Genomic DNA, 17941 nt, shown 5'->3' with positions numbered 1-17941 from the left:
ATATGGATCAGTTGTAGTTTCAACAAGTACCAGAGCTTGGGTATGTTCCAGTTGGACTTTCTGTTCCTCTGATCAAAGCTTCCATTACAACTACTAATTTTGATGACTGGTTGGGAGAAATTTTGGTATCAGATCCAGTTGATTCCATACTACTAATTATTCCTGACTGTTCCTGGCCTTCCTTTTGAAAGTAGAAATCAATTATTTATATATAAAATGTGTGTGGATATGTATGTGAACAAAAAATGAAAGAAACCCTGGGGTAAGGGAAAAACAAAGGAGGGTTGTCTTTCTAAGCCAACCTCTTAGCTGATAGAAGATATTAGTTGTTTCAAACCATTCCTGTTTCTTCTCAGATGCGGGGGCTGTGGACTGGGCTTTTACATGGGCCTCATTAACAACTGTCAATGGGGCCCTGTGGTGAGTAGCTGGTGTTCATAAGGAGACAGAGAAGAGTAGGAAACAGGAATAAGAAGCTGTGGCAGAGAGTGAGAGTGATTCCTGCAGGGAAGATCTTGGGACTAGGGGAGTTTTAAAGCAATTCCCCAAGGAAAAGGGGTTGTGCTCAGCTTAAGGCTGTGTGGGAGAGGGGGAAGATTTTTTTGTACGTAATAAAGCCAGTAAAACCAAATCCCAAGAGTGGTATTATTTAACAGACTGAGGTCTTTCTGAGTTTATTGACATATCAACACAGGAAACTAAGGCAAGGGGCCACTTTCAGGGCAGCCCTGTAGCTGTTGAGAGGAGCAGATTAATATATTGCACTCCCAACTCTTTTTTTTTGTTTTATTTTCATATGTGTTGACTGAACTTTTGTATGTAGTTTTCGTATTTTGTGAGTTTTCTTAATTTGGGGGTTTGGCTTTTCATTTTCAAAAACTCAATCTGGATGCATCTTACTTATATTCAGGAATTTCTATTATTGAAGATCATAGTCTTTTAAATATTGCTAGGGTGCTGAGAGAGCTTCAAAGGTACTTGTTTTGGAAGAATAAGTGATTCAGATAAATCTTCTGATTCAACCCCATGTTCATACAGAATTGTTCCCTGTATTTCATTTTCTGGTGCTTTGTTTAGGTCAGTTTAAAAGTCCCAAAGAATAGGTGGTTCATACCTGAAAGCTGATATTTTTACCCTATTTACCTTTCTCATAATACAAGATGCATTAATGCACCTTTATTGAAATTTAAAACTTACAAAAATATCCATTTTTATCCATTATATCTGTACAACTAGTTATCACAAATTATTAGAAAGGAAGAGCACAGTAGAATTCAAAATGAGATTAGACATTTACGTGGATAATGACAACATTCAAATGACTTTAGATAGATATACTTATGACCCCCATGTTCCAAGGCATAAGCCATCCACTCACTGATGGGTGCACAGAAGAAATTTCCCCTAAGGGCAAGTTATTTTATCTTAATTTACTATGGGGTTTCTTGAAATCTGGTCATAGTATAGTCATGGAACTTTAAATTTCCCCCTTTTCTGCACCACTGGGGCTGTCCATTTTTTTCTCTTGAATTTAATGGAGGCCTAGGAGAATGAGCACTGTACTGGGATTCAGGAGATCGGCTTCAAATCTTGGTTATGCTACTGTTTTGTTGGGTGTTCTTGGGCAGGTCACTTCCTTCCTTATGCATCAGTTTCCGTATTTATAAAATAGGGATAATTATGCTCACCTCTTTTTTGAAAGAGCTTTGAGACCTATGGATAAAAGCACTATATAAGAGATAGGTATTATAATTATTATAATTCTTCCTGTAGGGCAGCAAATCACATAGAGGCATGTTGAGATTCCAGGATGGTACTACATTTATAAATACTGGAAATTTATAGTTACTTTTACAGTTATTTTGTGAATAACAATGTGATATGATGAACAAATGGTTTATAGATAACCCTTTTTGCCCTGTGATTTTCTGTAATGTTACAGCTGATTAGGAGAAATGTCAGGTGGGGTTGGTCATTGTTCAATACTGATACTAATATTGTTTAATATATTCATTAATAACATGAAAGGTTAATTGAGCATCGATCTGTGTGGTTGGTACAAAACTAAAGTATAGTAAAACACAGAACTGGACATATTAAAATTAAAGTGATTTAGATAAATTGGGATACTGGGCAATTCCAAGGGAGACAAGGTTTAAAATAAAGGATGAAATACCTTTGATGATAATTCACATCCTAGATAAAAGATAGGGAAGTATTATTTAGAAAGCTATCGTAAGGAGTGATCTGGAGGTAATGACAGAAAACAAACTGAATGTAAGTTACAGTTTGATGCTCTTGTGAAGAACAATACTTCAGCAAATACATTCTTTTTTTTCTAGAAAGTATGTATATTTTCAGGACAAGAAAGATTATATGGGTTGGTTAGTGCAATCAATTGGCTGGGGTAGATAATAAGCATTTCTGAGTCATATTTTGATGCAAGTTTGTAAGAGATGAATTTAAGGAACGAAAAGAGGTGTATCCCCTATTCCTTTTGTCTGTGGGTAAAAGACTGCTACCTTACTTGAAGAGATCTTAATAGTGGAGTCCCTGAAAGGCAAGGGTGAAGATTCTTTCTTACTTTCTTCCTGTTGGGGCTGTACACTTACATTTACTTGTATGCCTTTTCAGTCTAAACCCCTGTAAAAGATTAACACTGAACCTACCTGCTGTGTGAATTTGAAATTTCCTTTATTGTCACTATTTACTTTCACTGGTTTCTGGCCCAACAGCCTCTTTACACTTTGATCCTTTTCTGTCTATAGATGAATTAGGAGATTCCTGTCTATATTAGCTTGTAAGGCGCATATAAGTGTTGTCAGGTGATTATTTTCCTTTTGTTAGGGTTTAATTTTAGTTTATGTGTAATAAAAGGAAGTGTTGCAGTTAGGCTTTACATTGTGTTGTTCAGATTGCATTTGGATTACTGTACTAAATTTTGCTAGACTCTACTGTAATATAGATGTTGGAAAATGTTCAAAGACAGAGAACTGAATTCTTACAAGGACTGGAGATTGAGAATTACGGAGAAAGGGAAATGAATTCAATTCACTTAGCCTAAATAAATGTTTAAGAGGAGATATGAGAAAGCTTAGATATGAGAAATACTTAAAAGACGATAAGTTGTGGGTAGAAAAGTGTTGTTTATATTAATTGAAACCCATTGGTCATTGTTTTACTATTAAATAAAAAATTAAACTAGGAAATGAGGAAAATCTTTATAATGGCAAGAACAATCAGACAGTAGAACAGTTTGCCCAGCGATGTGGTTTTTGCAAACTCAGAGACATTCAAGTGGGTATTAAATGATTTATGGAAAGTGCAGTGTAGAGTCTTGCTTCCTTGTCACATGGGAGATTAGACTAGATAGCTCAAACAGTGGCTTCCAGCATTATCATAATTGTTCCATTGTCTATCACTTTGCCTTTGAAATACTTCACAATATATATTGTAAAAGACTGTGGTTGCGTAATGGTTTGAAGGAAACAAAAGCAGAGAGTATATAAGTGCTTTAATATTAAGAATTAAATAATATGTCATATATTTCCAGAACCCTTCTGAGCTAACTTTCCACAAAATCAGCTCATTTCTTTTCTCCATTTTCTCATCAGCATATGTGTAAATGATAACATTTTTGACAGAAATCCTTTTGTTTACTGTGAGTAAATTATATAGCAGCCTTAGTGTCTCTAGATGGATACAGCTTTTGCACAATTTACTCTCATTGTTATAAAGATCACGTCAAATTAAGCCCAGGGTCAAACTAATTTCAGCCCATATGGGTAAAAGGATATTTAACTTTCCTTTTATGACTTTTCACACACATTTCCTGAGTTTTAAGCATGTGCTTCTATCTAGCATGGCACAACGTATATAGCACACAATACACTTCCTATGGTGCCTGCCCAAAGAATGTCAACACTTCAGAGAAGGCTGCCACATTTTCATGGAGAGACAAGGTGGGTGCGGTGATATCTTTTATTGGTTCAACTTCTATTAGTGAAAGAGACAAGCTTTCAAGCTAACAGAGAAGTCTTCTTCAGGTCTCGGAAATGTACTCAAGGTGTCACAGCTAAATGCAAGGTGCAATAGCATGTAGCATAAGTAAATATACACATACTGTCGGAGACCATTCAAAGGGAAGTGGACACCTTTGCCGTCAGAGGACAAAAAAGGGGGTTAGTGAGTTACAGATTATTATAATAAACCATAAATCCAGTGTCTTTCTTAAGTACATGATTTTTAGTGTCTAAGAAAGTTATGAACTTAAGCTCCGAGGCTTGTCTTTTGAAGGTGTTGTTCAGGATTCTTTGAGGATGAGAACTGAGAGGTCAGACATGGAGTGATCGCTTTGTGAAAAGCAGTCACCTACTGGAGATACAGACACACCAACTCAAAGCAACTCCAGACCCTGCCATAACAACAGATGCAAAATGTGTAGACATATCTCCACTGCTATGATGATCACCCTGCCCCAACACATCTTTCAAGATCCGTGGGTCCTATACATACCTATCACAACATATTTTGTACCTCAACCAGTGTACTAAATGCCCCCAATAACAACTAGTAGGTGGATGAAACAAAACAACCACTATGCTTTTGAATGAACTCTCACAGAAAAATGAGAAGATAAAAATGCCATGTCATCTGTGGGTTAACAATAGAAGATATTACCTCATCCACCTTGTATCTCTAATATCCTCGGGCCAACACAACCAGAATACTACAAACAACATTTTGATGAAGCAAGTGTAGGCGCTTACTTCCCCTCTATCCAGGTTGTGCTCGACCCCCCCCCCCACGACTCAAGCCTGCCATAATTCTATCCCTTCCTCCAAGCCTCCACCCCTGCCTTGCCTCTTTGCCCTTGGTCCACCCCTGGCCTCGCCCCCACTCCATCCCTTCCGCAAGGCCCCACCCTGCCTCTGCCTTTCCCCACCCCCACCCTATCCCCAGCCCCGCTCCCACTCCATCCGTTCCTCCAAGGCTCCACCCCCGCCCCACCTCTTCACACCCCCTTCCCCTGAGCATGCCCATTCCCACTCTTCCCCTCCCTCCCAGCGCCTCCTGCATGTTGCTGAACAGCTGTTCTGCGGCGTATAGGAGGCACTGGGAGGGATGGGGAGGAGTTGATCGGTGGGGCTCCCAGTGCGCAGGAGATGCTAGTGGGAGGGGGACAGCTTGGCTGCAGGTGGGTGCTAAGCACCCACTAATTTTTTTGGAGCATCCACGGAGTTGGTGCCTGTGGAAGCAAGAGCAGCAAAGAAGTGTAGTAGAGAAACAAACTTAATACACCCTTTTGTTATATGACAAACAAGTGCCAGTATACTGTTCCTAGCCTTCTGTCTCTTAACATGTTCATACGATTATGTACATATTGTAACTAATGTACAATTTGATAGATCCATATATTAGCAGAAAAGTAGAATTGACCTTAGTTTTGCTGTTTTACTTGTTAATATGGTGAGAAAATATATAAATACATTTTTGCAGGGTTTTTTTTTTCTTTTGCTATTTTGAATTAATTATTTGAAGATGAGGTTCATATATATGAATGTGTAAACTTTAGGATGAGTGTTTAGTATGAATGTGCAAACTTTAAAACTATTAACCATCACATACAAAGCTCCAGGAAAAAGATTAAAGGTTGAATATAAAGAAGGACTTCTCAGTGAATGTACAACATTCTTGAAAGGTGTCATCTGAAGATTGTCTTCAGCATTCTGACATAGAGCAAACTCAAGTTTGTTTGTAAATCAGTTACTTTTGTGGGACTATGACACATTCGGTTTAAATTTTGTAGATTTGTTGCATATTTGCATGTGTCTGATTCTATTTTTTATAAAAAAATGAGAAAAGTTTGCTGTTGGGAGTATATTGTACAATGAAAATAGGGTTTTTTAAATTTTATTTTATTTTAAGTTTTGTCGTCTACAATAGAAAACATAAATTCATTTTGAGCATGATATCATTAGGACAGTTTTGTCTTTTTTCTGGCTCTAATGAAACTTAAACATTCTGTTTGAAGTCAAAATATTCCTGTTATTACTGCTAATAAATGCTAAGGCTCTCAACTTTCTTCTGATACATAATTAAATTGTTATGGTTTCAGGAAAAAAAGTAAGAAAATTGGGTTATTTGAGAAGTAACTGTAAATTCCATTTCATAGTAGGACTCCATATTGCTTTGTTTTCATTTAGTACATGCATTGTGGATGCAGTGTGTGTTTACTATATGTCTTAATAAACTTTCTTGGTCTTTGTTTGCTTGCTTTGAACAGTTAAAAAAGCAATTGAATTGAAGTCAAGAGGAGTCAAGATGCTACCCAACAAAGACAGTAACCACAAAAATTCTGTCTGTAAGTTGTTGCTATTGTTATTATTATTATTATTATCTTTAGAATGATCGTGTATATTGTTATTCTCATTAAAAAACACAAATTGGTAGAGAGAGTGTTAGGGAGACCAAACAAACAAATAACAAAGCCCTGAAATGCTGAGGAACAATTATGAAAGCTGCACTGTCTTTTCATTTGTTAGTAACTCATTTTATATCTCCAATGATAATACTGGGGGATGAGGATCATAGTATTTACATTACTCTCTCTGCTTGTTGGGAAATGGGGGATGTGGGGAAAGGCAGCACTTTTCCTTCTGGCTGCTGGGATTCTGGGTTGAGGTTTTCCACTTTTTAACCCTTCCACTGGCCTTAGTTAATTCAGTCTCCCAGAAGTTCTTAAACTCCCACCCATGTGTGACCAGCATGCAGTGTGTCTCAGTGGCTGCTTCTTCCCTTCATGTATTAGGGGGAGGGGAGTTAGCAACTCTTTCTATTCCTACCAATCTCATTCCCCAAGTTGCCAGCAAGATGGGAGGTGGGGCAGGGGGCCTCAGCAGCTCCTTCCCTTCTCCATGTGTCTAGTGGATTCTGGAGCAACATAATTTTCCCTTGTACCCTTCTTCCCAATGTGTAGTCTCGGAGAAAGATAAGGTTGGTAACTAGAGACCACCAACTTATTTTTGTTTTAAGTAATTGTGCCTTCCTCTTCACCTGAATACCTGACAATCTGAGTAATATCCTAAGAGATCTTGCCCCCATGAATCAGGCCAAGTTTAAAATAACAACCACAACAGTATCTGCAATTTAATTGTGGATACAAGGGATCCCCTGACCTAAGAACATCCAGAGGGGACTCCTAGGTTCACTCACAACTAGTTATAAGTGTTTGTATAATGATTAACCCATATGAATAAATGAATCCTTGGTGTAATTGCACTGAAATCAGTGGAGTAAAACCAAGGGTGCATTTGGCTTGTTGTGTGCAATTCTAGAAGTACGGAGAGATTGGAAATGATTCTATTCTTTGTTTCTTCGGTGCATCCTTTTGTGCAAAGTGTTTTTGGTGTGCTCACTTGAACGAAAAATGACTGATAAAAGTGTCTGTTTTAAAGATCATGCTTTCCTGGTATGACACAGAAGAGGAACTTTTTGTGCAAGGTCTAGCTGAATATAGCTGATCCACAGTCTCTGGTGTGTGTATACAAATGGGTGGCTGTTGCATTATTCATAAGGTACTGCTGTGCATTGTGTGATCTCTGCTTATGCTCTCAAAGCATATCCTGTCAGATACCACATTTAATTATAGGAATTCAAAGTAAGGCAGGCTATTGGAAAAAATGTTTATAAGGCAGTCTGCTGTTGACTTTCAGATATAATAAGGTATTGTTTTTTTCTTTTTCTTTTTTTCTTTTTGCTTGTGAGGTTTTTATGATGTCTTGACTTTTCAACACAGAACTAAAAAGAATGTTGTTAGTATTAAAGTAGTTGCACAAGCTGCTAATGTGAAATTTATCAATAAAATTACAGGGTAAACAATAATAAAAATGGATTTTTTTCCTTAAGCTCTCCCACTCACATTTTTACAGGTAACTTCTTTTGTTCAGTATTAATATCCACTGTAAATAACGAGGCAGCTTGGAACACAGTGTTAGGTACTATCAGCACAGAGCTTCGTGATACAGTTCAATTAGAAAATAATGGATACATATCCAGGTTATAAACCATCACTTCTCCCCATATGGGGTACAATTCTCTACCCAGCAAAAATAAATAAAATAAGAAAACACATCAGCAAATCTCACAGCCAAGGTCAGTTGACTCAGGGTAGTGCTACGGGACTAAAAATAGCAATGTAAGGTTCATCTACTTTGGGCTCATCAACACTGAAAAAAGAAAAGGGGGACTCACAGCCATGAGTCTCAGAGCCAGGTCAACTGACTAGGACTATTGCTACGGGGCTAAAAATAGCACTGTAGATGTTTGGACTCAGGCTGGAGCCAGGTCTCTGAGACCATCCCTCCTTACTGGGTTTCTGAGCCCAAACTCCAGTACATGCCCAAGCCTGAATATCTACAGAGCCCCAGTCAAAACATGAGCCCTACTCAGTTGACCTGGACTCTGAGACTCATGACCATGAGTCTTTTCCTTTATTTGCAGTGTAGATGAACCCTAAGTAACTCCTTGTATGCCATGTAGTTGTACCCATATCAGTCCCAGGATATTAGAGAGACAGGATGGATGAGATGAGAGAGACAAGCATTCGAGCCGCACATACCTATGTTCAGTGATGAGCTGCCAAAATCTTAACAACCGGTTCCCTCCTCACCCCATGAGAGGTTCGTGCCCCCCCCCCGGACCCCTGCCCCATCCACCCCCCTCCCCTGTCCCCTGACTGCCCCCGGATCCGGGCAGGAGGGTCTCGTGGGCCACCATAGTGGGTGCCCACCCCGCCCCACCCCTAAGAGCCAGAGGGACCTGCCGGGGGGGTGAGGTGGGGAGTCCTGGGAAGCATCTGGCAGGTCCCTCTGGCTCCTAGGGGTGGGGTAGCATAGCTGGGGGGGAGAAGGGGGAGCAGCCACTCCCCCCACTGATCACAACAAAAGTGGTGCCTTAGGCACCGACTCCATGGTGCTCTGTGGCAAATTTGGTGGGTGCAGAGCACCCACCGGCAACTCCCCGCCCCGCTCCCGGCCCCAGCTCACCTCTGCTCTGCCTCCGCCTCCACCCCTGAACATGCCTCCCCGCTCTACTTCTCAACCCCCCCCCCCCCCCAGCTTCGCACGAATCAGCTGTTTGCACGGGAAGCCGGGAAGGGCTGAGAAGCAGGCGGAGGCTTCACGCTCAGGCCCAGGCAGAGGTGAGCTGGGGCGGGGAGCGGTTCCCCTGCGCCCTCCCTCCGGTTACCTGATGCGGCGCTGACTGCCCTCCTCGTGCCCACCCGCCCCAGCTCACCTCTGCTCCGCCTCCTTGGGCCTGAGTGCGAAGCCACCGCTTGCTTCTCAGCCCTCCCAGGCTTCCCGCGCGAACAGCTGATTCGCGGGAAGCCGGGGCGGGGGCGGGCAGAGAAGCAGAGCAGGGCAGAGCATAACTCAGTGGCAGAGGTGGAGCGGAGGTGAGCTGGGGCGGGGAGGGGAGCTGCACCCACCAAATTTTCCCCGTGTGTTCCAGCCCCAGAGCACCCACGGAGTCGGCGCCTAAGGCTCCACTTTTGGCCGGTTGTTAAATTTAGAAGCCCTTTTAGAACCGGTTGTCCCTCGCTGGACAACCGGTTCTAAAAGGGCTTCTAAATTTAACAACCGGCTCCAGCTCACCACTGCTATGTTGATCTGAAGAAGACCTCTGTGTGGCTCGAATGCTTGTCTCTCTCACCAACAGAAGTTGGTCCAATAAAAGATATTACCTCACTCACCTTGTCTTCCTAAGTCACTTAGTCATTTTTGAAAATTATACACATATTAACACACTGTTAAACACTCAGTGTACATAAGGGACATGTGTTTAAAATTGTTTATTTACTGTGCAACTGGGTAACATTTTCTACATTAAGTGTTTAATGTTATTAGTAAATGCAGAATGTAGAGATGTTTTCATGTGAGTGAAAGTCTCCTTAAACTCCACTGAAGCAAATTTAACTTAATTCTAAGGCATGATTCACTATATATCAAAAAATAATTTTTCACCTATTTAAAAAATAGATATATATTTTGGAATTGGCTAATACCAGAATCACTATTTTTTATCCCATAAGCTTTTTATTGTGAACAGTCATCAGATTTACAGCTGAAACAAAAAAAAAGAGTTATTTTTTAGGCAATTATTTTTGCCATGTAGAGTCAAAGAACAAATTACTTTACAGATTCAGTATTGATCACTGGAACACATTTAGGTAAATTAATGGCACACACTGTGTTACTCAGTAGTTAGTCACAATGGCTAATTCCAGAACAGGATGACACTGCTGATTCAGTGTTAAAAAAGAGAGGGGAGAGAAAATCATTATCTGGTATGCAATTGAGGAAAGAAATGGCTAACATAATGCATTGTGATATAAAACTACAATAGTACTCATGGCAGACTGTTACCATATAATTATATTTCTTAATTTTTTATTAATTGAACTTTAAATCATCCTTCTGCTTCACTCTTGCTCATATTCGGCCCTCAATATTTGCTGGCAGAAAAATATCCTCTTGTAGAAGCAAGCTGTTCAGTACTAAGAGTTGGCCATTACTGTTAATGAATTCATGTAAGGGTGTGTCTACACTCCAGAGACTGTACTGGCATTGCTACGTCAGTGCAGCTATGTCAGCGTAACCCCACCATATACAAACAGCCTACACAGACAGAAGGGGTTTTTCCTTGGGTGTAGGAACACAATTTCCCTGAACGAAGTTAGCTATGTTTCAGAGTAGCAGCCGTGTTAGTGTGTATTCGCAAAAAGAAAAGGAGTACTTGTGGCACCTTGGAGACTAACAAATTTATTTGAGCATAAGCTTTCATGAGCTACAGCTCACTTCATCGGATGTGTTCAGTGGAAAATACAGCGGGGAGATTTATATACATAGAGAGCATGAAACAATGGGTGTTACCATTCACACTGTAACGAGAGTGATCAGGTAAGGTGAGCTATTACCAGCAGGAGAGCAGGGGTGGGGGGGAAACCTTTTGTAGTGATAATGAAGGTGGGCCATTTCCAGCAGTTGACAAGAACATTTGAGGAACAGAGGGGGGTGGAGGGGGGGGATAAACATAGGGAAATAGTTTTACTTTGTGTAATGACCCATCCACTCCCAGTCTTTATTCAAGCCTAAGTTAATTGTATCCAGTTTGCAAATTAATTCCAATTCAGCAGTCTCTCGTTGGAGTCTGTTTTTGAAGTTTTTTTGTTGAAGAATTGCCACTTTTAGGTCTGTAATCGAGTGACCAAAGAGGTTGAAGTGTTCTCTGACTGGTTTTTGAATGTTATAATTCTTAACGTCTGATTTGTGTCCATTTATTCTTTTATGTAGATGTGTGGACACAGTTGGCAACGGGCTTTGTTGCAAGGATAGGTTCCTGGGTTAGTGGTTCTGTTGCGTGGTGTGTGGTTGCTGGTGAGTATTTGCTTCAGGTTGGGGGGCTGTCTATAAGCAAGGACTGGCCTGTCTCCCAAGATCTGTGAGAGTGATGGGTCGTCCTTCAGGATAGGTTGTAGATCCTTGATGATGCGTTGGAGAGGTTTTATTTGGGGGCTGAAAGTGATGGCTATTGTCGTTCTGTTATTTTCTTTGTTGGGCCTGTCCTGTAGTAGGTGACTTCTGGGTACTCTTCTGGCTCTGTCAATCTGTTTCTTCACTTCAGCAGGTGGGTATTGTAGTTGTAAGAATGCTTGATAGAGATCTTGTAGGTGTTTGTCTCTGTCTGAGGGGTTGGAGCAAATGCAGTTGTATCGTAGAGCTTGGCTGTAGACAGTGGACTGTGGGGTGTGGTCTGGATGAAAGCTGGAAGCATGTAGGTAGGAATAGCGATCAGTAGGTTTGTGGTATAGGGTGGTGTTTATGTGACCATCGCTTATTAGCACTGTAGTGTAATGTCATCAACGTAGCGCAAGTAGAGTAGGGGCATTAAGGGATGAGAGCTGAGGAAGCGTTATTCTAAGTCAGCCATAAAAATGTTGGCATACTGTGGGGCCACGCGGGTACCTATAGCAGTGCCGCTGATTTGAAGGTATACATTGTCCCCAAATGTGAAATAGTTATGGGTGAGGACAAAGTCACAAAGTTCATCTACCAGGTATGCCGTGACATTATCAGGGATACTGTTTCTGATGGCTTGTAATCCCTCTTTGTGTGGAATGTTGGTGTAGAGGGCTTCTACATCCATAGTGGCCAGGATGGTGTTTTCAGGAAGATCACCGATGGATTGTAGTTTCCTCAGTAAGTCAGTGGTGTCTGGAAGATAGCTGGGAATGCTGGTAGCGTAGGGCCTGAGGAGGGAGTCTACATAGCCAGACAATCCTGCTGTCAGTGTTGACTGAAGCATTCTTCCATCATCATAACTGTGTCTACCCTGGGGGTCACATTGGTGTAGCTATGTTGATTAGGAGGTTGTTTTTTTCACACCCCAATCAATGTACCTATGTTGATCTATCTTATAAGTTTACATTAAGCCTGGTGATAGGAAATACTGCACTTCACAGTGTCATTTTAATCTGTTTTTTTTTTTTATTTTCCCTAGTATGGAGAACCATTGAGACAAGAACTTTTTATATATTAACAAGGTGGGGAGATAATTATTTTAAAATTAATTGCCAACTGATGTGGCTGCAGTGATCTTAGCAAACTGATAATGACAACAATTGAATCTCAACTCAATCAATTTACAATTATGAAAGCTGCTATTATTTCTATGATTTTTTAAAATGTGTTTAAAGTTCAAGTTGTGTTTAAAGGACCATAAAAATAATATTGCGAAATAAATATTGGTTTCTTTTTTTTCTGGTTTGAACTTTGATGTAATTCTTTGGTTGGTCCTTAAAGAGCACCTCGCCCTAAACTGCAATGTTTTTCCAAATTACTATGGAACAGTAAAGTGAAAAAGTGGATCCCAACACCAGACTGAATTATTTTTGTTGATTTTTACATGTGATTTTCATGGTCAGTTTGATAGCTTCATCACACAACCTTATTGAGTTCTCTTTGCATTTCTCTAACCTTAACATTTTAGCTGTGTGTATATAGCATTGTATTTATTGTACAAGCCATTTCTTTTGATGAAGCTGAAACTTTCACGTACTACCCACTCCCATCTCAGGTCAAATCACAATCAAGGAGCACTGCGAAAGAGGCACTGTTTCACTATTTTCCATCAAAATACTGTAGTGGAAGCTCAGAGTTATTAAGCATCCACTGCAGGCTCCAATCCTTCCCCCAAAATGTTAAAATCAATGGAATAATACCAAAATTCACACCTCACATGGACTGAAGTTCATATAGTGTAAACACCAGCATCTCAAATGGAATTGATATTGTTTTCTACTTTTTTTTTTTTTTGGTATTATGCTGTCGGGGTAAAACGAATTGTGGCACATATTTGTAAAAAAAAAAAAGGAAGAACAGAAAGCATTTAGCACAATCAATGATTACTCAGTCCAAAGACAATTTGGGCCAGTACACATAACTATCAAGTCATTTTTTCTTATAAAAATGTCTCTCTACATCTGTGCAATATGTTTTCTATAACTTCTCATTACTTGCTGTAGGACAGTCAGTGGAGTTTTCAACTGGAACTGACATGTTGTGGTAAAAAAAAAAAATACCCAGGCCCTGATCCTGCAAGCTGTTCTGCTGCTTAAGGCCTCCAGTGAAGCCAATGGGGTGTTGTACATCTGCATCTGTCCATGTTGAAAAGCTTAAAAACCCCGAGTCTAAAGTCCTAATCTGTAACTCATATATGGCAGGTTTTAATCTGTGAATGACTAGTATTTCTTACGGAGACAAGATGATGATAATGGGCAGCAATGGGTTGGTTTGCACATTAATATCTGTGTCCAGGAATGGTAATGTTTAAAAGGAGCATCTTCAAAGAACTTCCTCCATTTGTGGAGAACTACTCTGTGGATTGGGGATGCAAAATGTTCACAAAGATATCTATTGTACATATGCCTTCAAAGGAATGTTTTAGAGTAGGGAGGATGTAGAGGAAAAAACAAACCTCAACTGCATCCACCACAGAAATTTACAACCGTTAACGAATTTGGGGAATCCTCCCCCAATACACGTGCCAGTGTAATGAGCTGGGCAGAGGACGAGGTAGGGGTGGGCCATGGCACTGGGAGCATCTTTGGGAATACAGGGCCTCCATGTGGATCCCTGGGGCCCATCATTTTTGGCAACTTTTCTGTAATGAGGCAAACACCAACCTTTGACAGAACAATGTAGGGAAATCTCTACCAGGAAATTGTCACTGAATTTTCCTTGCAAAAAACCACCTGCCATGATTTGTACTGTACACAGGAATTATCTAGACTACAGGGATTGACCTGAAAAAATATAACATCATCACTGTTTATAACATGCTTTGGGAACCTTGGATGAAACACGCTAGAGAAATGTAAGATATTAAGAATATTTTAAAAGAAAGTACAAGAAACAATGTTTGAAAGAGAGATGTAAGTGAAGCGGCATACTGATGAAACAGAATGATCCTAAAGGTAGGAGATTTTCAAAAATCCGACCTAGCAATTTTCTTTTATCATAGAATTATAGAATCATAGAATATCAGGGTAGGAAGGGACCTCAGAAGGTCATCTAGTCCAACCCCGTGCTCAAAGCAGGACCAATCCCCAACTAAATCATCCCAGCCAGGGCTTTGTCAAGCTGGACCTTAAAAACCTCTAAGGAAGGAGATTCCACCACCTCCCTAGGTAACGCATTCCAGTGTTTCACCACCCTCCTAGTGAAAAAGTTTTTCCTAATATTCAACCTAAACCTCCCCCACTGCAACTCGAGACCATTACTCCTTGTTCTGTCATCTGCCACCACTGAGAACAGTCTAGATCCATCCTCTTTGGAACTCCCTTTCAGGTAGTTGAAAGCAGCTATCAAATCCCCCCTTATTCTTCTCTTCTGCAGACTAAATAAGCCCAGTTCCCTCAACCTCCCCTTATAAGTCATGTGCTCCAGCCCCCTAATAATTTTTGTTGCCCTTCGCTGGACTCTTTCCAATTTTTCCACATCCTTCTTGTAGTGTGGGACCCAAAACTGGACACAGTACTCCAGATGAGGCCTCACCAGTGCCGAATAGAGAGGAATGATCATGTCCCTCGATTTGCTGGCAATGCTCCTACTTATTCAGAACAAAATGCCATTAGCCTTCTTGGCAACAAGGGGACACTGTTGACACATATCCAGCTTGTCATCCACTGAAACCCCTAGGTCCTTTTCTGCAGAACTGCTGCCTAGCTCCTCGGTCCCTAGTCTGTAGCTGTGCATGGGATTCTTCCATCCTAATGCAGGACTCTGCACTTGTCCTTGTTGAACCTCATCAGATTTCTTTTGGCCCAATCCTCCAATTTGTCTAGGGCCCTCTGTATCCTATCCCGACCTTCCAGCATATCTACCACTCTTCCCAGTTTAGTGTAATCTGCTCATTATAAAGCTCTTCAGGCTTGTGAGCCTAGGCAAAAGTTAAATTAAAGGCAAGGGGAAAACAAAAACAATGCAAGTCTACCTGTCTCCTTGACGGATCTTACATTCAGCCAAAACAACTGAAGCAATTATAGAAATTTTGGTAGCTTTCTGACTTGCTTTTTATCATGAGCCAGACTGTGGTGTATGTGAGCTTTTCTAAACAAGTCATGCCAGAACCTGACATGCTAAATGGCACCATCATCTTCATCAGACATACAAAGTGGTTTGAAAAGAAAACCCACCAACATAATTCTTTTCCAGGATCATCTGCCTCCTCACACCATTCTAAAAAGGTATTTATGAGAGAATGCTAGGGTTTTCCCATTACAAGAAATGGCGTCTTGCTTTGAAAACTGATAACTCTTGCAGTCTTCATAATGTGCAACAATATACTTTTGTAGTTTCTTTCTGACCTGTCCCTGTTATTTATCCAGTTAGAGAGTCTGATTGTCATGGGGTATACACAGGACAAGCTGTCCCAGTGGCTAACAGATCTACAGGGAGACTAGTTGGTTCCTCAGCTGTGGCTGGTTGGTGGCCTTGCAACAGCTGGGGTGGTAAAAAAGCTGCAGTTCAGAAGGGAAGGGAAAGTTTGGTCTTTCGGCAACACAATGTTAGAAAACCAACCAGGCAGTTGGACATCCAGAAGTGTCTGGGAAAGTCTACAGGAGGGGTGTGGTAGGAAACAGCAAGGGATTGGGATAAACTGGTTCCAAATGCATTATACGGTGTCCCTTGATTAGAACCCAGAGGAGTGAGTGGATCTGGGCTCTTCCACCAATCCCAACAGAGATATTATTAAAACCTGTACAGCAAAGGGATCCAAACCCCAAGAGGCTGGAGACTGTTGACTGTTCACTAGGGTTACTGGCCTCTTGACTTGCTAGACACTTTTGCGCACCCCAAGAGGGGAGAGGGTATTAATGGTCCAGACAGAGTGCTAGAGTCATAGTGAGGAACTACCAGACACTAGGCTAAATGGGAACTGGCAGAAGGAAGGGGAAACTAAGGCAATATTGTCATAACACCGCTCAATGGTGGGAGGGCAGGGGGTGTATGCCAATGGCTGAAACCAGCTCCAGACACTCATGTGCTTGCTTCTGGAAGGGTCATGTGAAGTAATGATTCTCACAATAACTGTAACAGATTATCTGTCTAGTACTTGTTCAGTAATGTAAGTATTGAAATTAGGTGTTTTGTATGTGTGGTCTTGCACTGAATTAACCCACAAAACCATATTTGAGAGTACCCAGACCCAAACTCCCCAAATGACCACACACAGTCCCAAACTTTCTAGCCATTCTAATTATGAAAAATGTTTGTCATAGTTTCAAATCCCACAGCTTCTGAAGGAAAGCATTTTTCAAGCCGATGTTTACACCAGGCTTCTCTGTAAATGAGAAGAGCCACCCCATGATTTATTGATGAACTAATTACAATGCTAGGAACCAATGGATTTAAATAATTAATATTCTAAGCTTAGCATGTCTATAGACATCCTATTTTATTTCAGAATGCCCTTTAACAGAAATACAGAACATATACTGCACACTCAGTTGCTCAGATCATTTCCCCTGAAATAAATATGGACAGAGATAACTCTCCTACTAGTCTTAATATGCTGCAGATTAAAGGCCTAATCCTGCAGACATTCATATAGTTAATTTGAAAAGTTAATGGAACTACTCATGCCATGAAGTTTACTTACATGAATAAATGTTTCAGGTTTCAGTCCTTGATCTTTGTGTATTAGAAACATTTTTGCTTTATTTATCTAGATGTAGATACATACATAGCTAGAGTTACATTACGTCACTTTTTGTTGTCTAATGAAGGATTAATGCCTTCATTCCTCATTTTACTGAGTAACATAGATTGTATTATAGTGTAACATTTGACAGTAGGAAAATAAATAGCAGCATTAACCTCTAACAGTTGTGTAAAGCTTTAATAAAACAAGAAGGATAATTACCCTGATCTACTTTGTTCCATTATAAAATGTAATAATACAGAGTTCCCCAAGTGTTAAAGAATTTAGTTTTCTCAACAAAGATACATATCCCTATGAAATAATATTATACAATGCTATTTTACTAGATTGTATAAATTGCTTAATAAATCACCTTAGTAAATTATACTAGCTGTTCCTAAATAGGCCTTCATCACTGCAGGAGCTGAAATATCTTTTAAAATGCTATGCAAAAATCTTGCTGTGAAGAGAACTACTGTCTAAATATATTAGTGAAGAAAAGCATCACTTGTAACTAGAAGCAAAACAAGGTGCTTCATCAATTATTTAACACATAATTTGCATATATAATTTCTAAAATAACCAGAAGAAAGCATCTATTAAAATATATTAAACAAGACGTGTGTAATCTGATTGAATTTTAGGTGCTTAGACTGGACTGTAATCCACCTAGAAA

General features: G+C 40.3%; 1 protein-coding gene across 1 annotated transcript in view; it reads left to right on the top strand.

Annotated features, from left to right (window-relative positions):
* Positions 1–17941, top strand: part of CSMD1 (CUB and Sushi multiple domains 1) — a 1960312-nt gene that overhangs the window by 1166920 nt on the left and 775451 nt on the right. The window contains exon 7 of the mRNA XM_074947791.1: positions 6287–6364. Within this exon, the coding sequence (XP_074803892.1) occupies positions 6287–6364 (78 nt within the window). The remainder of the gene's footprint in view (positions 1–6286; positions 6365–17941) is intronic.

Source organism: Natator depressus, chromosome 3 (assembly GCF_965152275.1).
Source record: "Natator depressus isolate rNatDep1 chromosome 3, rNatDep2.hap1, whole genome shotgun sequence".
Classification (NCBI taxonomy): Eukaryota; Metazoa; Chordata; order Testudines; family Cheloniidae; genus Natator; species Natator depressus.
This window is presented reverse-complemented; position numbering and strand designations above follow the sequence as displayed.